Source organism: Perognathus longimembris, chromosome 10 (genome assembly GCF_023159225.1).
Source record: "Perognathus longimembris pacificus isolate PPM17 chromosome 10, ASM2315922v1, whole genome shotgun sequence".
Lineage (NCBI taxonomy): Eukaryota > Metazoa > Chordata > Mammalia > Rodentia > Heteromyidae > Perognathus > Perognathus longimembris.
In genome coordinates, this window is record NC_063170.1 from 50435465 (window position 1) to 50460976 (window position 25512).

The 25512-nt window shown below is 37.5% G+C and overlaps 1 protein-coding gene across 4 annotated transcripts in view; it reads right to left on the reverse strand.

The window, feature by feature from the left end:
- Positions 1-25512, reverse strand: part of Fhit (fragile histidine triad diadenosine triphosphatase) — a 1290154-nt gene that overhangs the window by 694329 nt on the left and 570313 nt on the right. For all 4 annotated transcript variants that reach the window (XM_048356064.1, XM_048356065.1, XM_048356062.1 and 1 more), the window contains one exon: positions 1932-2049. In XM_048356064.1, coding sequence (XP_048212021.1) covers positions 1932-2034 — 103 coding nt within the window. In that variant the 5' untranslated portion in view covers positions 2035-2049. The remainder of the gene's footprint in view (positions 1-1931; positions 2050-25512) is intronic.

Below are 25512 nucleotides of genomic sequence, written 5' to 3' on the forward strand. Positions count from 1 at the left end.
TCACATATCACACTTTTAGAGCTGGTTCAAGACATCACAGAAAAATCAAGTTACTATCAAGATACCGATGGAAAACAAAAATCATAAAGCCAAGTTCATTCCATAAATGAACCATTTTTAAAATGACTACATCTCTAAGACCTTATATTTTCATAACCAAAGCTATTCAAATTCAGACATCTACTTTGACATTCTTCTCCCAAGTTCCCATAGTTCTTCATTAAAAGTCAATTAAAACGCTTATACAGAAAAAACAGCATTCAAACCATATTCTTTTTCCATCTCCATTTATAGTTATTATGTTTAAAAAATTACACTAGAAAAAGACCATGATAAAACCACAATGTTCTATTATATTAAAAGCTCAAGGTCTTTTAGAAGATTTCCATATAAAATTGGTATATACAACTTAAAACTTACATGTTTAAGGGCATCTTTGTAAATCATCCTACTTTGGCTTTTATTTTCATTTATTTTAATATACAGACTTGTATTTTTCTAGTATAGGGTATTTTGACTCAACTATATCTTCATAATGTTTTTTTAAAACTTCAAAATATTACAAAGTAAGATGATACATAGCATTACTTGTTGGTTTATGGTTTGATTTTTTTTGTAAATTTTTAAAATTCAAGTAAATTTGTACTCAAAAGAATTCAGCAGTCTAAGCCTGGCCTGGTGGCTCATGCAGCTGAGATGTGAGGATCACAGTTTGAAGCCAGCCAGACAGAAAAGTATGTAAGACTCTGATCTCCAATAAACTACACTGAAAAAGCCAGAAGTGGTGCTAAGCAGGAAGTGGTGCTGTAGTCCAAGTGCTACAGTGCTAGCTTTGAGCACAAAGAGGCTCAAGGACAGCACCCAGACCCTGATTTCAAGTCCCAGGACCAGGGGAAAAAAAGAATTGGATAATCTGTCATACAGTTATGGTTTGGTAAATGTTTTTTCTTGTTACATTATTATCATGCCTGAGTATTCACAGGCTCTTAAGTACTTTTAGTATACTCAATGAAAAAAAGTATGACCTATCCTGAAAAACTTCTCAGTACACTTGCACATTCAGAATTATTACAAAATTTGTTTCAAATCCAAATCATGTCTCTGTAGAAAAATACTTATTACCTTAAAATTTGAAGTCTTGTTGCCTCTTAAATTAGGAAAGAAGAAAACTTTGAAAATTCAATAGAATTCTTATGTACATAGTCATAAATGATCATTTCAGTCAGTTAGAAATAATTTCTCCAAGTACTTCAGCCAACTCCTGTAACTTTCACTGCTGAAGAAAAACAAAGCTTCTAATGCAGTCAATAAGAAAAAAGTGTCACCTCACAGATAAAATAACTCTTCTACTACTATTGCCCAGACATTGGACAATAGTCTAAATAGGAGTTTTACCCAAAATAAGATGTCATTTCAAATCCCATCATAAATGATTTACAAGTAAAATAACACATATGAATTGAATTAAAACTTATAACTTGCACCATCTCCAAGAATTAACAAAACAAGGCCAGTCTCCAGTTGTAACATAATATCCATATGGTACAGTTACCATCTGAATTCTACGATTAAAATTCACAATGAAATAAAAGTGATTGCAAAGTGTCAAGGATATTTTATTGGACCAGTTTTAGAAACACCTATTTATTTACACAGCTCCAGTAGTGAGAAGGTCAAGCAAAAATTCACCTCCAAAGCCATGGTTGCTAAGCAACTCCTTTCAGAAGTTCTGCAACATTGATCAAGCATATTACTGGTGCCACCAACTGGATTCAAAATAAATGTGAATAACATCATACCTGGTCTCTCCAAAGGGGAGAAAGGTAGATTCTTCTTACCTTTTCTTTAACAGACATTGGAGACCAATCCTGCATTCATTTGCTTGATTAGGCACAAGGGTTTCTTGTGTCTCGCTTAAAAGAAAAGGATACGTCCAGGAACCACAGGTTTCCTATTCACCAGCGCGAAGGAGAGTTCTGTCTTAAGAAACACCATGGATGGTTTGATGAGATGCTGACCAAATCTAAAAGACATTTTCTCGGCTGAAATCTGAAATAGAAGATAGACATTTAAAATTGAAATGAGAAACGAGTTCATAGACTACTTTAAATAGAGCAAATTCCAGTACTAAAGATTCTTAGTTGTAAAGAATTCCTTGATGGTCATTGGTGGCTCATGTCTGTTACCTTAGCTACTCAAGAGAGTAGCTGAGTGAGGACCATGGTTTGAAGCCAGCCAGGAAGGAAAAGTCCATGACTCCAATTAACAACCAAAAAGCTGAAGTGGAGCTGTGGCTTGTGTTATAGTTATCGGCCTTGAATGAAAAAGCTAAGGGACAGTGTTCAGGTGGGGTTCAAGCCCCAGTAGTGGTGCATGCACACATACCTGTTCCCCTACACACACACTCTCTCTCTGTTCATCAGATGATTTCCTCATAACCTGCTCTACTCTTGCTACAACAACGTTGCCTGGATTCCAGTGAGTTTTCAAGCAGAAGCTTGGACAGAAACTGACAAGGCAGCCCTACACTGTTAAATCCCTAAGCACTTCAAATTGTTACCTCACATCCACAAAGTCCTATTTATTAAGCACTTACTTACATCCATTTGTCATCTTTGCTAAGCTGAAAATTTTCATTGTTAAGTATTGACTATAAACCTTCTAATTCTTAAATGCTCTCTCAAATGGTTTTATCTTTGTTTATATAACAGCAATTTAGCACAAGTACAAACACTGTCTGACCTTGCCTACAATTACAAAAACATACACGCACTCCCAGAGAACTATTAAAGCGTAATTTCCAAAATTAAAGAGAAAAGGAAGGAGCAAAATAGAGCTCAAGATGAAAAAAATTCCTGCTTGATACAAAGGGAGATGCAGCGAGGTGCATAAATTGGCTCAAGTTCCTCTTTTGTGCAAAGCTCCACAGAGGGGACGGAAGAGAGATGTAGCACTTGGAAGCTAGGGTGAGCCAAACCCACCAGCCTCTGAATGATTTTCCATTCAGTCATGACTACACATGACAAAGTTACTTTCCAAAAGATCATGGCACACCCTCCTTGGGAAATCATTGTTATAATTCACAAATAACCTACTACAGAACTGGTGACCACAGATAGACCTATGGGGAGAAAAAGGGACAGGATCATAAAAAGGAATGAAAATGGGAAAATGATGGTTATTGTACCAAATATGCCAACAAATATAGGATCATTTAATAAGCCAAATGTTCAGAGCAACATAGAAGACAGTGAGAACTACAGAAATGGTATCTACTATAGAGATGTTTCCCTATGGCACATTTCAGGTAAAAGAATTAAGACGAGCCTTCAATGGTATGAATGTTGTTGTTTTAATGGTGGTTTTTAAAATGAGAAAGGAAAGGTCAGTAAGGATGTCAAAAACTATCTTACCCAATGGTTGTCAAGATAGAATCTGTGACCAGCAGCATGGGCCTTACCTGGGAACCTATCAGAAAGGTGAATTCTTAATCTTAGATGTCACTGATTTTTAGTGCATTGTTGAAAAGAATCCTATACTATAAGGTTTTATAATGTGAAGCTTCCTTACTGATATATAAGATGAACCTTCTTTCTAACCCACACATTCTCCCAAATAAAATGCCTTCTGCTCTTACTAAGGCAATTCTATGTACATAGATCATATTTATGGTTGTCCACATTCCTGTCTGTCTGCTTGACCTCTCATAAGTTGCTTCATCAATTTCTAAAGGATTGGCTTAAATTTCTAATTACAAACACAAATCAATGGTAAATCCATAAATTACTGTTATGTATATCCCAAAGCCATACAATTACGGGGATATATGTTCTTGCTTGTGGTACTCCTTTGATCTTACTAGTCTTCTGTTTGTATGTGACAACCATGCCTTTGTTCACCACCTCACTGGCTTTTATAAATATAGCACTTTGTTTTTTATCTATTGGAGAAGTTGCCTGACAAGTTTAGCCCTATATGTTTAGGCCACTTTTTATCAGAATGTATTTCACACATTTTATTTGATCATTTTACACATTTCACTTTTTGTTTTCATTCCTACTTGCTTGAGTTTTCTTCCATAGATAGGAGAACTATGTACCCTACTGTTGATACCTTCAAAAAGTGTTGCAATATCTTCAATTGACTATGCACATACTACATAGAATTTAAAATTATTTTAGTGGATGATTTTTTAATTTATTGCATTATGCTCCTATGCACTAATGTCCTTTCTTTCCTTTTCCTTTCCCCTTCCCTCCTTCCTCTTTTTCTTTTTCTTTTCTTTCCTTCCTTTTTTCCTTCCTTCCTTTCTTTTTCTTTCTTTCTTTCCTTCCTTCCTTTCTTTCTTTCCTTCGTCCCTTTCCTTTCCTTTCCTTTCCTTTCCTTTCCTTTCCTTTCCTTTCCTTTCCTTTCCTTTCCTTTCCTTTCCTTTCCTTTCCTTTCCTTTCCTTTCCTTTCCTTTCCTTTCCTTTCCTTTCCTTTCCTTTCCTTTCCTTTCCTTTCCTTTCCTTTCCCTTTCTTTGTCAGTATTAGGGTTTGAACTCTGACTTCATACTCTACAGCTTGGTAATACCTCTAGCCTTTTCACTGTGGTTATTTGTTTTCGGAATATCTCATTTTTTCTCAGGCCAGCTTGACCATAGCGATGAAAGATGCATCTTAGCATCCCTAACTCTTCCACGGTGGCCTGGATCTTCATTAACTAGCTACCAAGGAGCTAGGATTATAGACATGAATCAACACTGCCCAGCCTAAAGCTCTTATTGCCTGTTTATGAAAAAAAAACAACCACTAAATTCCCTAGTTACACTTATTTCTTCTATTTTATGTCTTCCACCAAATTATTTTTTACTCATTTTCACTATAATACATTCTTCAAAATTATTTTCCAAAATGGTCTGTATTTGGAAAACTGTGAGAGTTTATATAGGACAATATCTTTATTTTACTCTCCCATTTAAATACATAGCCAGTTACAGTAAGTTCAAAGTTGGCCTGTTTTAACACTTTAAATACTCCTTTACCTTCTTGTTTTCTAATATTGCTGTGGAGAAAAGTCTAATGACAATTTTATTCTTGTTGAGTGTAGGATATTCAAGGTTTTAATCTTAAACTGACTTTCAATAGGGTCTATGTATTAATTTCTGAGATGAATATATATACACAGAGAGAGAGAAAAATAGTACTGTATCTGCCATATAATTTAGGCACATCAAATTGTTGTAAACTAATTCAGTCTCTTCCTTAATTTTGATAATATTCCACACAGCCAGCAGAACTATTTCCTCAACTCTGAGTTTCAATGGGGAAGACAAAGATTCCAGGAACTATATAGGACAGAAATGTGGAAAAATCAAGCCAGTGCAATGAGAAGATGACTGCTTCTCTAGGATCTCAAACTGTCTGTACAACTAAGATAAATACTAAATACGTCCCTTTCACATGAAAATGGCCAAAAGAAATATTATTTTAACCTCAAATAAAATTGCTCAATTTTTTCTACTAAACAAGAAAGTTGAATGTGTTGATATTCTGTTGAATTTTTAGGAAAAAAAATCATTCACTGGAAACTATTTCTTAGCAAATATGGAGACAATGGCTTCTGGAATTCAGAGAACCAAGAAGTGGGGTTAGGGAACCTCAGTAAAAACCTTTCGACCCTCAGACTAGAGAGTAGTAGCCAAGAAACAGATAATTGTCCTAATTCACCTCAGTAATGCAAGTCCTTTATAAACAAACAGAATTAGGTATATTAACAAAATCCAACCTGTTGTATTTCCAGCCTGATGTGAGTGATAAAGAGATGGTGTTCCTTAAGCCTAATTTGTTTTCATTAGTCAAGATGCATTGTATTCATAAACTTCTTTGTTAAATTGCAACTACTTTTTACAACTACTTAAAGATAATTAAAAAGAAAAAAACTTGTTTTATTTGAACTACTAGGGTCCATTGTACTTAATGAATTTCTTATCTTTTCATCCAATGAAAGGTACCCACTTTCTACCTTCCTGCCATAGCTTACTCATAACCCTCTCTACTTTCTATTCTCTGTCTCTGACTCTCTCTGTCTCCTATCATTCTCAGCAGCTGGTAGCATAATATTAGTTTTAGCACTTTGTCTTCAAACTTTATTAACAGAAAAGGGTAATGGAAAGTTCTCTACCACCCATATTTAATTTTGTGACTCAGTGGATTTGATCAGTCATTTTCTGATAGGGGTAGATAGGCCCCCTGCCATGTAACAGATGGCTCAGTGACCACAATAGCAAATGCAGTGCTCCAAATTTAAAATATCCAAACCATTAATACCAGGACATGGCAATAGCTCGGTTAAGAGTAAATTAGTTTACTTTCAAATGCTATGCTAATTTTCAACAAAAATAACTGCCAAATGCTTTAAAAATTTCTTCTAGGGAAAAAGAGAAGGCCAACTCTAAAGATGTGGAGCTAAAAAACAAACTACTAGAGCATTGAGATCCACTCCTCAGACTTCAAAGATGCCAAGAAAAACCCAATAGGTCAAAGGTCTCTTGAAATATGCCTGGAACCTTACTGACTCTCCACACTGTTTAAGGATTTCTTAAAACTTTTGAAGATATCATGGATCCCAATTTACGAATCAGATTTAAAGATAATTAGCATTTTAGGGGATATCTTGGTACTAAACCTACAGAGTAGCACACTATGTTTTAAGATAGCCAATGATGATTCAGAATATAAGCCTATGTCTATTATTTTGTAGAATAGGGAGCACTAAATATGAAAGGCTTTATGAGGGTACAAAAGACCCTTTAAATCCAAGTGACCCAAATTTGAGAAATTCAGGACTTCTAATACAACGTGATCAAGTTCATGAGAAAGAAATGTTAATGGGCCAGGAAGAAACCTTTTCATCTTGTCATGGGTAATCTCTTCCTTTCTCTGGCAAATCATTTATCTCACACACACACACACACACACACACACACACACTTCCATCAACAATATCTATCCTCAGTACCCAAAATGCGGTCTGCTGACTATCAACATGTGCTTCACCTGAGGGTAAGACATACAGATTCCAGGTACCGGCCCAGACTTATTTCACTGGCAGGAATTCAAACTTGGGAAGCAAATCCAGCACTAGTCCCAAACCATGCTTGTTAAAAATCATCCCGGGATTGATCTATAGGGAGACTCTGACTCCCATATTCTTATCAAAAATATAATATAGATTCTTAGGTTCCATCATATCCTGACTCCAATAGAATATCTACAAAGATGAGGATGACAGTTCTGAGGTTAGGAAGATCTGAGTGCCAGTTGTTATCTTCTATCCCAGTTAGTACATGAATTTGGCAACGTTCCCTGCTTCTTCCAGTTTATGATAGGAGATTACAACAGTACTGTATCAGGAACACACATTAAACACCAAATAGTACTTAGCAAGTGTTAGTCATCACACTGATGTGTTTTATCCTGGCAAAAAGTAGCAGCAAACTTTAATAAACAAATGCTAGATGCCAACTAATGTGTGAGTTACCATTGATAAGTTGCTTGGCATACTGCTAATCACAATGGTGTACAATTAACAAAGACAAACCATGAATTTGGCATTGTAAAGCTAAAAGGTAACAACTACTGCATGTTAGAGGTTGGCCGTTCAAAGTGCATGGTGGGAATGTATGTAAATATCATAAAGCCTCTCATATCACAAATGAATGCTATCCAAAAATAATTATAAAAAAAGAACTGTATTGTGAAGATTAAAAATGTACTCAAATGCCAAAAAAGCATCTGATTTAATTAACAAAAGGTAACAGCTCCTGCTTCCATGTTGCTTTCATCCATCTAAGTGATATATACTTGCTACATACCTTTATCCTCCTTCTACAATTCCTGGGGGGGAACAACTTCATTACATAGATATTTCTGCTTCTCTTCTTCTCTTGCATCAATTCCTAGATTTCAGAATCATCATGTTCAAAGTATATTGAACTTTCAAGGCCACTGATATAAACTGCTAAATACCCCTCCAAAATATTTGTTTGTAATAAGTTAGAATCAACAGTCATATAATCGATAGTAGGGAGAAGGTTCATTTCCATATAACTTTGTCATCCCTGGGCATTCCCTGATTCTCCACATTTGTAATAAATATTGTCATTACTTAGGAATCAAATACAGATGAAAAAGACTTCTCCTAAATGTCCTATCGAAAGCAATCTACCATGAACACTAATATCTCCTAGGCAACGAGTAAGTCAGACATGATAGAAAGAAAAATACTGTTCTTTTGGCAAAAAGTGTGCATTTCTTTTTAGCCTAAAAAATAAAAATGTTTTTCCATTATGGCTAGGGCCGTTAAGATATGCTATGAAAAGTAATTGGCAATTTTTATACTCTGACATAACTCAGTGAATAGGAAGAATCTTGAAAAAGCCTACAGAGCCCCAATCCTGGACACTGTTACTGACTGGAGAGTGTCTCTATTTTCAACTCATATACAAACGGGGGATTCAGTTATGAACCAAGAATGTAAATGAGCTTGAAAAGCTTCTGGCTAAGGTTTCCCAAGATTAATCCAACCTGGAAAAATGACCCGTCATCTATCAGAGGAATAACAGCCTATATGGCTATCCAGGCTCTCAAGTATATTTTATTGATGACTCAAAAAGCAATCAAGACAAATAAATGAATGGCTGGAGACACACGTTAAAGTTTTAAAGACTTATCAAATATTCTTTATCTATGTACATGTCACAAGTCTACAGACATAGGAATGTCCTAAGATTCACCAAAGAAAATGACTAGACCAAGACAAAGACGTTTGAACTGTTTCCAGATTTAAGCCAATGAAAAGTGCCTGTTACCTATCTATGGAGGGAAAAAAAGAGAAATTACTTTTAGTAAATTATATGAAGTCATCAACCTATGGTTCATTAAGAAAAGTTTTCAACTGTTAATAAGTCAAAGAAAATCTTGAACCTCAACTATTTGAAATAGAAAACACTGAGGGATTTCAACTGCCAAACCAGTATTTTGAGACCTTACTTCATCAGCTACCTCTTTCTCCCCTCTTCCATGTTACATTTATTCATAGTACTGTTTCTATCGTATATCTGACCTCCTTCTCACAAACTCCTTCCCATTCTCCTGAGAACATATTCTAGGATTGCCCACTCTCCTACACTGCATCATTTATTTAATCACTTAGAAAATATTATATTTCTGATAGTCTAAATATTATAAATATTTTCATATTCAAAATACTATATTAGGGACAACATAACCAACCAGACCTCTACTCTCACAGAAGAGGAATTATAATGCAGAGAAATTACAAACAAATCCACAAACAAAAACAGTTTTGATTGTGATTAGAAAGAAATGATTGAGGTTTAAGGATAAGTAGTGAGTGACTTGAAGTAGAAGAGAGTATGAATTCAGGAATAGGAAAATGACATTTTACTTGGGAATTGAATTATAAGGAGCCCAGCATATATGACTACTTGGGGACAAAAAGTTCTAGGTGATATTAATGACAAGTATCAGGCAAGAATGAGTTCAAGGCCTTGGGACCTAGTGGAATGGAAAGAAGAGGTGGTAGAGGATTCTAGGAGCAAGTAGAAAGGGAGAGAGGTGAGGAGATGTGTTTGAATGATGGGTAGTGAATATGTCATTCCAGGGAGTATTTCATGTTTGACCTAGTAAGTCCTGCATTATAGTGACAAATATGCTAAGCCATAGTGTTCAGAATTCAAATTTAATTTTCAGAAAAGGATCTTGAACTTTTAAAGTCATATTAGGAGCTGAAAAGCATGCCTGTATCCTCCTCTTTCACATTTCTTCGGTGGATAATTTTTTAAATTGAGATACAACACACATGCCATTAGAAATTTACTTATTTAAATTGTGTAATGAGTTTAAGTAGGTTCACAAATTATGTAGCTATCACCATTATCTAACTCCAGAATATTATTATCATCCAAAAATAAAAAGTCCACCTCATATTTGGTATCTATGGATTTTCCCTGTATGGACAGTCCATGTAAATGGAATAATATAGTATGTAGCCTTTTGTGTTTTGACTGCTTCCATTGGCATAACGTGTTCAGGGTTCATCCAGGTTGTACCATGAAACAGAACTTCACCTTTTTTATTTTTTAAAGGGTGCATGATATCCAACTGAATGTATGTCCTCTTTTATAAAGATCTGTTTTATAAGCATTACTTTTTGCCTTTTTGACCATTCTGAAAAGTGGTATAAATATTCAAGTATACTTTTGGATGGAAATTGTTTTCAATACTCTTGGATATATACCTATGGGTGAAATTCTTCTGTATCATCTGAAAACTGATTTTTTCTTTTTGTGAGTAATTGTCAAATTGTTTTTCTTCCTGACAGCACACTTTTACAGTACGACTATTTATGAATAAAGGCTTCACTTTCTCCAAACCCTCGCCAATAGCTGTAATGCTCAAGCAATTTTGATTGAATTGGTCTGGCTAAAATCTGGACATGAGACCTTTTGCTTCTGTTAGTAAGGGCTTCCTGGTAACCCTGCCCTGAAGTACAGGCCAAGAGCCCCTTATTCCCAGTTCATTTCCAGATCCTATTGAGTATTTATAACAAATTCCTCTATATCACCAGAGCACTTTAGACAGGTTTCATTGTTGCCAAACCTCATGGTCTCTACTCTGTAGTTGACACCATCCATAAAGAAAAAAAGAAAAAAAAAAAAAATATATATATATATATATATATATAATCTTGCAATCATTTTATTTTTGAAGAATACAGTATACATGCAAAGATATTTTGAAATGTTGTATGCACAAGGGAAAATATACATACATATAAATATATTACAAGGGAAAATCTAGATATTATGATTTTCCTCAAAAATAGATTCAGAATCAATTCTTTCCCCTTTGTATACATTTAACCTCCACTCTAAGTATGGACTGAAGAAGCTATCCATAGGACCTTTTTTCCAGTATGGTTGTGTAATGGGAATCATCAATTCCTTTCATGGATCTTTTCTCCTAAAAGTAACCACTAGTAAAAAATCTTGTCCTCATCCAGGTTCTTTTCATCTAATAAACAAGATGTACACAAAGAGTAGATGTATAAGCAGCATGATTTGTATGCTTTACTTTTCAACTTGAACTTGGGTATTCAGTAGTATAGGGTCATATAAAATGTCTAAAATTAGATATCATTCAAAATGTATAATTTTAAATTACTATGTCATTAAAAATGTTATAGTCATGTAGTACATGACTATAATATCAGCACTGAATCCTAAAGCTTATTGGAAAACCAACAGCCTATGTTTATAGGTGAGTTTCTTTGAAAAAAAACAGATGTCAGGATAAACAGGGACAAAATCTGCTGAACTTTTCAGTTTCACGAAAGCTGGGATTCATCTTAACTGAAAAAATAACCCAATTCATGTGTTCATGAAGACTGATAATAAAAGGCAATTTATAGCTTATATTATTAAAAGAATACTTAAGGAAGAGATATAAAGGTTGAAAATCAACACACACACACACACACACACACATCTGTGTGGTAACTCAGAATCAACTGTGATCTTCTCTAGAAGCCAGAACTACAAAATAGCATCTTTTCTCAGTGCATTGGACATCTTCTTAAAACTGAAATTTTATTTAAAAAAATGAAGAAATATCAAAGTCAAGTTATGTATATTTTAAACATAATGCTGGAAAAAATTAAAATTCCAAACACAAAATAATATAAGACAATTCCTTCCTCAGCATACAGGAAAATTCATTCCACACTTTTGATTAACATGAAATGTCTGTGCTTTATGTGGCAAAGTAATGCTACTCATGAGTTTTTTTCTAAAAGCAAGAAGACTAATTATAGTGTCAATTACAGCTATGTGTCACTTGTAATCTATAGACTCACTTCTATTTTAAGTGTTCTACCATACTCAGCAATTTCTAATTATGTTAGTCACAAGTTGATTACATGACTATTAAATTCATTGTTTCAAAAGTATATACCCTGCTGGGAATGTGGTTTAGCGGTAGAGTGCTTGCCTCGCATGCATGAAGTCCTGGGTTTGATTCCTCAGCACCACATAAGCAGAAAAAGAAGTGGCACTGTGGCTCAAGAGGTAGAGTGCCAGCCTTGAGCAAAAAGAAGCCAGGGACAGTGCTCAGGTGCTGAGTCCAAGCCCTACGACTGGCAAAAGAAAGAAAAAAGTATATATCCTAAGTGGTACAAACTATTAGTAGGGCAAGTTAAGAATTAAATAATGGGGCTGGGGATATGGCCTAGTGGCGAGAGAGCTTGCCTCGTATACATGAGGCCCTGGGTTCGATTCCCCAGCACCACATATACAGAAAACGGCCAGAAGTGGCGCTGTGGCTCAAGTGGCAGAGTGCTAGCCTTGAGCAAAAAGGAAGCCAGGGACAGTGCTCAGGCCCTGAGTCCAAGGCCCAGGACTGGCCAAAAAAAAAAAAAAGAATTAAATAATGAACATTGTGCTTCAGTTTCACTTACGAACATACATAAGGAGAACAAGGCCTTGAATCTAAAGCCACTTCTGAGCAAGCACACACGGGGCTTTCCAACAATCTGACAAGACACTGGCTAAGTGAAATCATAAAAAGCAAAATCATAGCCAGTCTTCTTTCATCCTTACTACATACACAGCAGCATAGACAGACCCAATTTCTACAGTGTTAAGAAATGTTCTCACTCAGGAGTCTTGAGGTTGAACTCTTCCACTTCAGTATTACGGATTATAATAAAATACCAAACTTGAAAACAGGATGGTGGCTCTCTCACCTATAATCCTAGCTACTCTAAAGAGTGGGAGAATCTCTGTTTAAAACCAGCCCAGGATGAAAAATTTCACAGGATCCCTATCTCAACCAGTAAAAACTACCTATGATGGTGTTCAACTGTCATTCTGACTATGTGAGAAGTACACAAAGGAGGATCCACACACAGTGTAGGCTAGCTCAAACATAAACGTGAGACTATCTAAAAAATATTCAAAGCAGAAAGCACTGGGGGTGTGGCTGACGTGCTAAAGAGCCTGCCTAGCCAGTGCAAAGCCCTCAGTTCAAATCCCATTACACCACAACAAATCAAATTTAAAGTAGTCATCCTGATCCTTGACTCATCATCATAATACATTTTGCATCCCAGCATTACCTAGGGTTCCCTACAATACAATTCTGCTCTTTCATAGCCTTCCAAATGCCTTCCCATTTCCCCGAACCACAGATAAATAATAGTGCTCATTGGTTCTTGAAGTGACAATGGCAGGTTTTTGTTTTTTTCATTTTCCCTTGTGTTGTTTTTTTTTTTTCATTTCTTTACCCTCTCCCCTAGATAGGCACTCACCAGGGCCTCTCCATCCCTGCCCATCTTATTACCTCTTCACTCTATGTGTCACCATTTGGAAATGTAAAAGTTTTAATTATTAGCTTATTCTTTTGAACAGTAATGAGACTCCAGCTGCCTACTGATGAGCATCATGGAACACTAACAAGCTTGCAGACAGAGCCCCACACCTGAAACCTGTCACATGACTCCATTGTTAAGCCAGGTGGGATGCCTCTGTCTACAAGCAAGCTTCCATAGGAGAGCAGGGTGGCTATTATGCATTCACTTTGGTCTTATGATTCACACTGACTCAAAACAGCTTTCCTGTGTGGTTGCACTCATTTACATACTGACTATTATCTCCCTAATAATACCACCATACTGTTTCCTTCTTTGTCCTCTTCTTCACTTGTATCAGGGCTGTCTAGTGCTGAGATTTCTCCAAAGGAAAACTAATTGGTCGTGTTTTTACTACTACTTTTGATCTTGTAACGTCAAAGAAAAAATTAGTCTCTCCCAGTCATCTAGGTGATCCATTTACATACAAATCTTCCTTGACTCTAGGGGGTGGGGTGGGGGTGGGGTTGGGTAACATATTGCCTTCAACTCAAACTGTGCTAGACAAACACTCATTGACATCTATAAAACTTTCCAAGCACCTAGCCAAAGTCAAGAGAAAGAAAAAGAATGAAGAATGAGCTGTTCCTACCTACCCCCAGGAAACTATGACAAAGATGTCTTTACAGTTAGTGAGGAACGATTGGAATGACTAAAAATCTGTGCCTTCCTGGACATCATACCCTTCCTTAGCAGCAAGAACCTTATACCAAAGTGATAAATAAGGATTGAACACCCCCATGTGCCAAGGCTGATACTAGGCACTTGACCTGTATTATAGCTGTTTTAAACACCAGTATACTGTAGTTATGGAAAGAAAACAAACCCATAGAGAAATTCAGGGACTTGATCAAGATGACTTTTGACTAGGTAAAAGATTAAACAATGGCTACCAAGCACTCCTTTGGGACAGGCAGGGGACAATGGAGTGGTAACTCCCTTGTCTGGAGTGGCACACTTTGAAAGTGACAGAGGCTGATGGTAGAGATAAGCAACAGGAGTGTCAGATGACCCAAGTATGCACCTTTGCTTAAGTCCTCTGTGGCTACTTCCTCCTAAGCACAATGGAGTACTAAAAGCACTTATCTTTTTCAGTTTTATATGGCAAAAAGAAGTCCTTTTTAAAATAGTACTTAGGGCAGGAGGGGAGGGTTGGGCATCAATAGTTTCTTCCTTTCTTCCTTCCTTTTCTTTCTGGCTTTCTTCCTTCCTTCTTTTCTTTCTTCCTTCCTTCCTTCCTTTCTTTCTCTTTCTTGGTCAGCTGTAGGGCTTGAACTCAGGGCCTGGATGCTGTCTTTTAGCCTTTTTACTCTACCACTTTAAGCCATAGCTCCACTTCCACTTGAATGGTTAATTGGAGATAAAACTCATGGGGACTTTTCTGCATGGGCTGGCTTTGCATCATGATCCTCAGATCTCAGGCTTCTGAGTAGCTAGGGTTCCAGGCATGAGCCACCAATGCCTAGCTAGGTATCAGCATGTTTAAATGACTGCAGCAAGGCCAAGGACACTTCCCACTGATACTCAGAGTAGAAACAGTTTTAAAAGTTTGCACTGGTTTATTTTAAAACCAGCATTTGTTAATCATAGTAATGTTTAGAGCTAATATTCTCAAAGCCCTTCTTATGGATGAGACATTATGTCAAATGCTTATGCAAATATGTCCCTTAAATCTTACCATAGCCTTGTATTTTATCATTCTGATTTTACAAAAACAAAACAAACTACTGAGAGTTTCTTAAGTCATTTGTCCAAGTTCAAATAGTAGACAAAGAGTTGAAATTTGTACCCAGGGTATGTGAAAGTGGCCTCTCCAGCTGCATTAAGATCAATCCACACTCATTACATGTTGAACTTGAATGTAAATGGTCACCAAATTTCCGCATACTGTTGTATGAGCAGAACAAGTAACAGAAAGATATTATATATATGTACATTTATGTATATATCTACATAAATATGTGTATTATATATAGATATATGTAGATGCAGATATCATATCTGCATATATACATAAATGTACATACATATATACATGCATGTATACATTATATGTATGTGTATATGTATATATGTGTAAATACATATATAATTATGAAATCAGCACATAATGTCAAAAAAGAAATTCATCTTCAGATATAATTCTGTAATTACCACTGTTCACAGACCCTGCCTGGCTTTCTGACATATGTTTACTTAGCCTACACTGGTGGACTCTGCCAGGGCTCACCAGGCCCAATGGGCAGGCAAAGGGCACAATCAGTTAGTTCTCAGCTCAGAGAACAGATCAGGGTGTTCTCTGTCTCATCTGCTTTCTTGATTTACCCATGACATCAAAGAAACCTTTAAGGAGGGAGGAAATTCACTTTCAGTGTGTATCGTTGCTATCTGTAATTTGTGGCAACTCTCAACGCCAAGTGGGGCTGAGAAGCACAACATAATAATTAAAAGGCTGAAAAATGATCACTAATTAAGTATAAATGTATTGCTGAAAAATGGATTTTGAGTCCAAGCAAAACAAAGCGTATTCTCCCAGCAAGGAATCTCTGAGTTCTGTAGACTCAAATAATACATTCAGTTTTTAAAAACAGTATTTCACAAGCCAGCTGTCCGCAACCCATACATTTGAATTTTCATTTAATGATAAATACAAGGAAGGGCCATCCTGTTTCAAATAAGCGACAAAATTTAATTTTTCCTTTCCTCTTGCGAAGTTTCCTCTCAGTTGTAAGTGATCTTGTTTGGATGACCCCTGTTCCAAGAACCCTGCTGGGATAGAGCCTTTGTTAGCACAGCTTAACTCCAACCTTTGTAGTCCTTGCCTTTGTGTACCACAGCACAGGCTCCAAGCAGCACAGGGACTCACTGCTGACAAGACAGAGGTGTGCAGTACAGCCCTTGCCCTGTGCAGCTCGGTAGAAGGAAAACATACCCTCGGTGACATTTCTGTCATCTCCCTGACCTGCTTTCCTGTCTGGTACTCACATATGGCCGCAAGAAGCTGTTTCAAGGTCCAGATTAGAGTTTTGCTCACCAGGCTCCTTAGACTTCTAGGGATGACATTATTCACTCCTGGGACCATACAGTCCAGGGAAAACATTTTCCTAAGCTCAGAACTCCAGTGAAGAGAGTAAAATGGATTGATAAGTTCTCTGCCTGTTTTCTTCTGTGTCAAGAAGGGCCCATACGTAGCATGAATGTCATAGCTTCTGCCGCCTACAGTCACGTGAGACATTGCAAATCAAGAACATGATGCTCTCAGGGCCCTCTTTTATATTTCTTTTATTGTTTGTTTTCTTGTGGTGTTAGGGATTAAATCTAGGGTATGTTACATAGTAGGCAAGTATTCTGCCACTGAGCTACATCCTTAGCCCTAGGAATGAGTTGAGTTTTTGTTGTCATTGATATTGTTTTGTGGCTTTTAGGATCTCTCCTGATAGACCAAGATGGTCTCAAATTCAAGGTTCTCCTGACCTAGCTTTCCAAGAGCTGGCATTACAGGCACGTGCTACTATTGTAAATATGTCAGGTGCAAATCCAGTCCTAAGAAAACAGAGAAGCCACATTTTGAGAGTCTTAATTGGGAGCCTTTATTAAAAGGCCAGTGACTGCAGATGGACTCTTGTCTCAATGATCTGCAGCCCAAAACAGAGCTTACACAAAACTTCTAAAGACAAAATCCACATGCTTGGGGTAGATATCAAACCTTAACAAAAGCAGGCTTTATATGGACATGTTCAGATACCAGCAGAACTTTTCCTTCTAAGGCAGGTATACCTCAACTTTCTATAAAGGGGAAATCTTAGAGGCTACTCAGAGGTGGGTGATCCAAGCCATTTATGGAGGTAATCAAGGCAGAATCAGAGTATTCTCTATGCAAAGCTTTCCTCAGGCTATGGTATATGCACTTCTCTGAAGCTGAGGCCTCCTAGCTTACCTTGAGCTAGGCATCTGCATTTAATGAATTGCCTCCCTAACCTTTAGGTGTTTCATTCAGCACTGGGTGGGGAACTCACTCCACCCAGCATGGCACCAGGATGGCCATGAGAAGTTATACTCTTCTCCTCACACCACTACCAATCCTTCTTAACAGAGCTTTCAAGAGAGTCTTTACCAATCAACTGGACTTGCTACATGACCAGACAATCCTTTTTTTTAAAAAAGTCACAGTTGTAGGCTTTAGAAACCTTTCATGAACTCCTTGAGATGTTTCCATCCATTTCAGACTAAGGATTGAAATAGCGTGTGTTATCACAGACACAAACAACACATGCACACATTTTTTTTGAAAAATTTTGATCTTTCATAATCTCAGCCCTTTCACTTAGGAACATGAATAATAAGCTCCTAGCTGTGAAATAACATCTTATGGTAATCCTCTGAGTAATCACCTTGTTAATAAATATCTAAAGACCACATTTTTCTTTGGACTTCCAAGCTTCCATGGGAACATGCTGATTGTGACATAAATTTTAAATTAGTGGGTTGATTCATAGTTTTATATTAGTAAATGTCAAGCTTCTTACTAATTAGCAACTTCTGGAAATCCACAATAGTATTAATTTTTTTAACTGTACAAGGAATTAATATTGGGAGGGAGAGGAAATGAAGAGACAAAAATTTCCCTAGGGGTACTTATTTCTATGAAATTCAGCACAACGGAAAAAAAAAAGCCTATTTTGAGGGTGCTTTTAGAAAGGATTACAAAAGATGTGTCACTGTCACAGAAAAGAAGCACACATTCCATGTGAAATGCTCTCAGTTAAAGCTAAATTCCCCCATGACATTTCTCTGGTTGCAGCAGCTCAGATTACCCTTCTTGCCTTTGATTTGGTCAAATGCACTATTCTGGTAGTTCTCATTTAATAAGGTTGTATGATCTCTTTAATGGTGCTCCCACTCAAGTTGCTTTCTTTCGCTGAGACCCTGCAAAGCTGCCCCACAGGAGCTCTCTTCCCTGCCTGGGTGCTTAGCAATGTCCATCTCGCTTTCCCCACTGCTCTTGGTAGAGCAGAAATCATGTGCATCTGTGAGTGACTGTTTAACTCCAAACTCTAGAACCTGAGAGGAAACATGCCTCATATTCTTAAGAAGCCAGCCTGTAAACAGTTAAAAGCCTGATGGCTTCTCAAGCTCTGCTTCTCCAGCTCTCCTTCAACTATTTAAGCCTACTGTGAAAATGTTGGAGTCTTTCAGTCCTGGTGGCCCTGAAAACCACCTTCTTAGCATCATAGAGGTCTTTTCTTTACTGTTCCAGGCATATCAAACCACAGGACAGACCAGAGCTCTGCTTAGGAAGTCTGGTACAGATGTTTCAAGATAACAGCTCCCAAAGTTTGGCAGCTAATAAAGCCAAATAAATGGTAGCTTACAGAGGTTGAGAATGTATATGGCTTAGTGGTAGAGTGCTTTCCTGGTACACAAGAAGCCCTCGGGTTAGTTAGTTCCTCAGTACCATGTTAACAGAAAAAGCTGGAAGTGGGATATTAGCCTTGCACAAAAAAATGCCCAGGGAAGTGCCTAAACCCTGAGTTCAAGCCCCAGGACTGGCAAAAAAAAAGAACCGTAGTTAGCTTACACCAAGGTAGGGCTGAGGGTGGGGGGGAGTGGGTTATGTGTGAGGTCTGGATGGCCTTGCTGTCATCAGTAGGAAGCCAATGGAACCACACAGAGAAGCTCCAGGTGCAGGCCAAGTTGCTTCTGCCTGACCTCTGGCCAAGGTCACTTCAGAACCCTCTCATCCTATATCAGACCTTGGGAAACTGTCATCCTCCTGGAGAGAGACCAAGGCCATTTTACCATGGCCTAAGTGATACTTTCAGGAGTGGGGAGGGTGTCATGCTCTCATCACTGTGAGGCCCCGACTGCCGCCACCTGCAACCTGGCATCTGAAATGTATCTTCCAGGGGCCCTGAGCCTCCACTGTTATGCACTGCCAGAGCAGGCTTTACTGTTGTTGAAATGGTAATACGCAAAAAGTGACATTATAGCTTTTCTGGATAATGAAGCAAAAAAATTGATTTCCTATTGTTTTGTCATTAAGTTTGATTTACATGCAATTCTTTGTTTTGATAAAATTTCTATAATTCCTTATCCCTTAATGTTTGTCTCTGTTCATGGTATAATTACCTTTGTAGAAGTGTATTCTTTTTAGTAGCCTATAAAATTTATAAATATTAGAAATAAATGACAGTGAGACTTTATATGAAAAGAAATTCGACATGGTATTCTGTTATGAGGAAACTATAAGCAGTTTGTAAGTATTATCATCAAGATATACAACAATAGCTTTTTTGTTTTGTTTTGCCAGTCCTGGAGCTTGAACTCAGGGCTTGAGCACTGTCCCTGGCTTCTTTTTGCTCAAGACTAGCACTCTACCACTCAAGCCACTGTGCCACTTCCAGATTTTTCTCTATATGTGGTGCTGAGGAATTGCACCCAGGGCTTCATGTATACAAGGCAAGCACTCTACCACTAGGCTATATTCCCAGCCCAACAATAGCTTTTATAAACCATCTTCTTCCCTTATCATAATTATCAATAACATAATCTGTTGCACCAAAAAAAAATGACTGCCAACTTAATAGTCATTCTGTTTTATCTACAGCATTTAGGACATAGTGCACATACACAACCTACCACCACATTAGGGCATGGCTTCCTTGAAGGCAGGGAATGCTGTCAGACATTAGAATTCTCCATCAGCATCTCCCTGCAAGTAGACCTGGACAGTCATAGGAGGCAAGAACATCTCAGAGATGTCTGAGCAGTTCCCATTTGTCTCCAGGAATTCTACAAGTCATCTGTAAAGAACCTAGCTCAGGTCTTCCTGTTCCCCTTCAACACAGTGAAGATCCAAGGTCCATAGCACCAGTCTTCCTCAATCCAAGTGAAATGGCACCACTGAGTTCCCTATTTCATGGCCAGAAGTCAGCCACCATCGATTACCTCAGATTCAAAGATAAAGTACCAGACCAGAGGAAGTTTTATTGAGAGGATAGAAAAAAGCAAGAGACAAAACTCAAGCCAAAGAGGGGGTTTCGTTCTGTTTTATGGATCTTATTTTTACAGTAAAGGATTGTTTGCATTATTTGATGGATCAATATTTCTATAACTAGGGTTAGAGAACAGGTTGTTGCATGTAGTAACAGCACTTGAATTGACTTATTGTTTGTGGGTTCCCTGTGTTCCTGCAAAATGAACACTTGAAATTTAACCATTTGCAAAAGAGGACAAAGGGAAGGCCAGTCTTGCAAAATGTAAGCCTCCTGGGTTTACAAAATAGTCTCTCTTTTTTGGAAAACAACTAGTGTCTCAAGATTCATGTCTTAGGGGGGAAGATAGACTCTTGCTCACTTGTGTATTTCCTGGTTGGCAGTTTGGTATCCTACATTGAAATCCAGAGGGTTTTTGGTTTTTTTTTTAACCAGGCCTTTTCTTTTACAGTATTGAACTGGGAATACATAGGTAGGCCTTGCCTGCTGTTCATCATGTAGAAATTAAAGAGGATAACATTCAAATAGGCAAGATGCAGAGAAAGAGGGGAGATTAGAGACCCTTTTCTACTTTTAGATAGTTAACTTTCTTCTAGTAGCACATGAACCTTGGCCTGCTAGAATCCACGCTGTTCACAGGCAGCATAAATGATACTTATTTTTATGGAAGAAATCTGTGTGTCTGACCAGAGTGAAGCAAAGGAAGGAAAAGACACAAAGCCAGAGACCAGACAGAAATGTCCCTTCTTAAGAAAGGAATAAGATTTTTTATCTTCTTATCATATATATATTATGAGCCAATTCTTCTTTTCCCTGGAAACAAAGAACAAAGCCAACACCCAGAACAAAGCCAACACCCAGGACTGAGAGCTGATGGAGCTATTCTTCCAAAGCACCTGGACCATAAACCCATTCTTATGAACAATGTTCATAAGTTCATTCCTTTCCCTGCTATGATTAAGCCAGTAACAACCAAGTTACAGAAGTGCAGTCCTCACACATTGCCACTGATAGAAAAAGAACTAGTCAAAGTCTATTTGAGCAATTTCTTTCCCAACCTCAGACGATGGGAAGAAAAAAAACAACCCTCTATCAAGGAAGTTGAAATGAACAAATCTGCAATAGCCTTTTGGACAGAAGACAGGTGAATGGTCCAATTCTTCTCATAGAAATGAACAAAGAAGTTCAAGCCATTATCCAAGGTGATGTGAAAGGCTACTCTGGGACCTACATTTATAGTTCTGATACCATTCAAATAAAAATGAGAACTGGGGAGAGATGGACTGATGGCTCATGCTCTCTCTGGAATACCTATACACATGCTCAAATGTGTCAATGAATAATGGCTACCTACCAAATGGTGCAATCTTTAGCAGCCCCTGGCCAATAGAAAAAAAAAAGCAAAACAACTCTGTAAAAGTGAAAGAATGTAATAGGTTAATGTCAAAATCACCTCTAGTTTTTATTACTCAGATTGTATCAGTTGAGAAAATAATTTCTCTTTATTAAAATAAAGAGTGGACAAGTTAGGAAATGGTCACAAAAATCCACAATTAAAGCACCCTCTGGTTGACTAATAATAACCTTATGAACGTGTTTTTACCATAATACTGGCCTTACATACTTTTAGCTTGGGTTCTTGTTCATTTATTAAAATTCTACCATGCACTTACCCTTGTGTTCAATGCTTGAGGAAATAATGATTAACAAAGGACCCTGTCATCATAGGATTCATGGTCAATCTGTCTTATAGTAACTACTTTATCTTATTTTATTCAATAATTATATAAGTTAAGCATTGCATTTTATGGTTATGGGAAAGTCCATTGAGGCAAGTGGCATGCTTCATTTTCTGACCTGGGTGATCAGAATAACAAGGTAAATAATACAAATTTCAGGTCTTTAGACAATCTGGGCCAAAATATAATGGGATCATAGAGTGCAGGTGACAAGACAGGAATGAATAATGAAGAAAAATAATAAGCGATTAAGCCATTTAAGTACTATTGTTATTGAAATAGCCATCTTTGGAGGTTTTTAGGATAAGGAGTATGAAATTTTGAAGGAATAAATTTCTCTGGATGCTGAATAAGGAATGGAGTAGCTAAGCAAGAACGCAAGAAACCCATCCAGTTAAGAGACTTTCAGAGGTAAGCCAGGAATAAATAATGAACACCTGACCTAGTCACATGGTTGTTGGTAGAAATGGTCCTTCTCTGGATGTGTGTTATAATGAGTTACTGACAGGTAGAAATATGAAGGAGCAACTAAAAACGTGTGAGTAGGATGCTGTGCAGATGGGCATAGGATCATGCCCCTCCCCGCCATGTCCTAGAGATGATGTATGGCAAAATGCCACATCTAGTTCCTTTACTAACCCTCCCTATTGGATTCTAACCTGTTTCTTCTTTAAGAGAAAAATACCAGAGCAATGAATCTCATTGATCTAGGCAAAAGGGCATTTAGTACTAATTTTAAAACAAAACAAACACTAACAAAGACAAACACTTGAGGCAAGTTTGGTTAAGTCTAGACTTCAAAAATAAAATGGTGAAAGTCTAAGATAACTTACTCATCTACTTGATATTTACCAATAAGAAATAGATTGATAGACTTCTCATGCCTTATGAAATAGTAGGCACCTAACTACTAAAGCAAAATGAACTAAACTTGCCACTCAAAGTCAACCTTTAAGCCTGTAGAAAAGGCATTGTTAAGGAGTTCTTCAGCTCTTAGGTGAGCTCTTCTTTTTCAACTTGACCTTTATTCATAAAAGCAGCACACACATAAAAGAGGAGTCATACTGAGGTCAGCAGCAATCATCTTTACATGTAAGAGACAAAGCATTTCTCTGGGAGAAGTCACTGCACTGTTCCAGGAGACTTAAGTGTTCATTCTTGAAAACAGACTTATGACAATTCATTGTGACAGGAATTGGTTCTTTCCTTTAAACTCCTCTCCTTTTTGTGTCTTCCTGGGACTGGTAAAAACCAGGCCTGCCAAATCTCCCTGGCTTTTCTTCTGCTCTCTCTGTTCTGTGGCTGAAACCCAAACATTTCTGCTATTATGGATGAGCTATTTTTATGTATGTTTTATATCCAAATTCAGTACAGAGTTGACAAAGAGCAAAGTAACATTCCAGACAGCACCTTTTAAATAGAATTCTATTTTCAGGATCCAGGAGATAGAATGGTTGCTTCTGAATGAATAACTTTGATACCAGCATCTTCCTCTTCCTATGTATTTCTGAATATGCCCCCTGGTCCCGGGTGCCTCCTGGCTCATTCATCTCAGTACTGTGAGAAAGCAACTGGAGATTGGGGATTTTGCCCCCAAAGAGGCTGATTCCTAAATCTCACCCTAAAGCCAATTATTTTGCAAATTACATTCACTGCTTACATAATGTGCCATCGTATGAATGTGTAGGAAGATGGAAAGAAATCCATTACTGTTTCTCCAAATGTATGCCTGTGGAGTAATGAGGCACAGAACAATCTTCATGTTTAAAGATAACAGGATGATGTAGTTGATGAAAAACTAAGCCACACCAGCAGATTGTCTGGGTTCTTGTTTAGCTGTATGGTTCTGGCTTCTTAAATCAGTTACATGGGATTCTTGTGTAAGTTTAAGGCAATGTAGCCCAGGCTGGCCTGGATTTGTAAGCCTCCTACCTCAGTCCCCTGAGTGCCAGTATACAGGCATTTGCCACCATTCCTCACACAAACTTAAAAAATAGTAATACCCTTATTGAAATAGTCACATACCATACCATTCACTCATTTAAAGTACATATTCAATAGGATTTAATCTATTCACCAAGTTGTACAATCATTACCACAATTGATTCAATAACATTTTATTCTTGCCTCAGGGGTCTTTTAAAACATCCAAAGCTCATACTAAACCTCTCATCAATTAAATCACAGTCTCTGAGGAAAAGGGAAACATGCTCCAGGGGGTCTGTGAAGCTACCCAGGTGGTTGTAATGCTCAGGTAAGTTTTGGAAGAAACACTACCAGGTGACCTTGTGAAGATTACATGGAAAACACACATCGAAAGAAAGAACAGATACTCAACATAGACATGAGCTTATAGTACAATAACCACTACAGAAGTGGTGGGAATGTTCATATTGGGGGCAAATGCAATGGAAGGACCACTGAAAGAATTACTTTGGAACTTTCATTATTGGGACTAAAATGAACTTTTACTCCCCAGTTACCCATTTCCCATTTCTATATGCTCTGAGTATCTGAAATGAAGAGGACAGCACTAGAGTGGGGTCTGGAAAGGATAGGAATCTACATCTTTTCCATCAATCACATTCCCCTCAAAACTTGCTGGCCTTCTCAGAAGCTCCTGATTGCACTTCAGGGTGCTATGGAAGGGATGCTCATTTGTGAACCCTTTTCTATTCACCAAGTCAACTGTCTTCTCCACCATAATGCTCTGTATGTGGCATAACACAATACTTAGCACCCACTATAATATGTAAAAATGTGTTCTCCCTTGCCATACTGGCCAACACTGTAGAAAACAGAAACAATGCTATATTTTAAAATAACTTCAAAATCCCAGTGGGAAAGGAAGAGACAAATATTGGTTGGCTAGAACCACAGTGAATTCACAAATGCTGTCAACCAAGTAGGAAGAAGAACACACCTGCTCCAAAGATCTCAGAATACTTAGAGGCCACCGTAGCTCAAAGACGACTGGCAAGCAAGGCCTGCAATTTTGCTCTACTAGCACATCCTGAGGGGAAACACTTTGGGCACTTAATAACTCCAGTGAATAAGTGGCACAAGCACAAGCTGTTATTAAGCACGCTGAATGATGTATTACCAACACTGAGATCAAGAAGAAAAAAATTGTCATCCAGGGGGAAAAAGATTAATTAGTATCAATTAATTTTCTTTTACAGGAGCAGATTATGCAGAAGTCTTTGGGCTTTTGAGGAGAACTTGAGATGATTTTACAGTACACAGGAATTTGCATATACTCTGAGAGCAAAAAGCAAGTCCTCCTGTGGTTACCTGGGGTATGTTC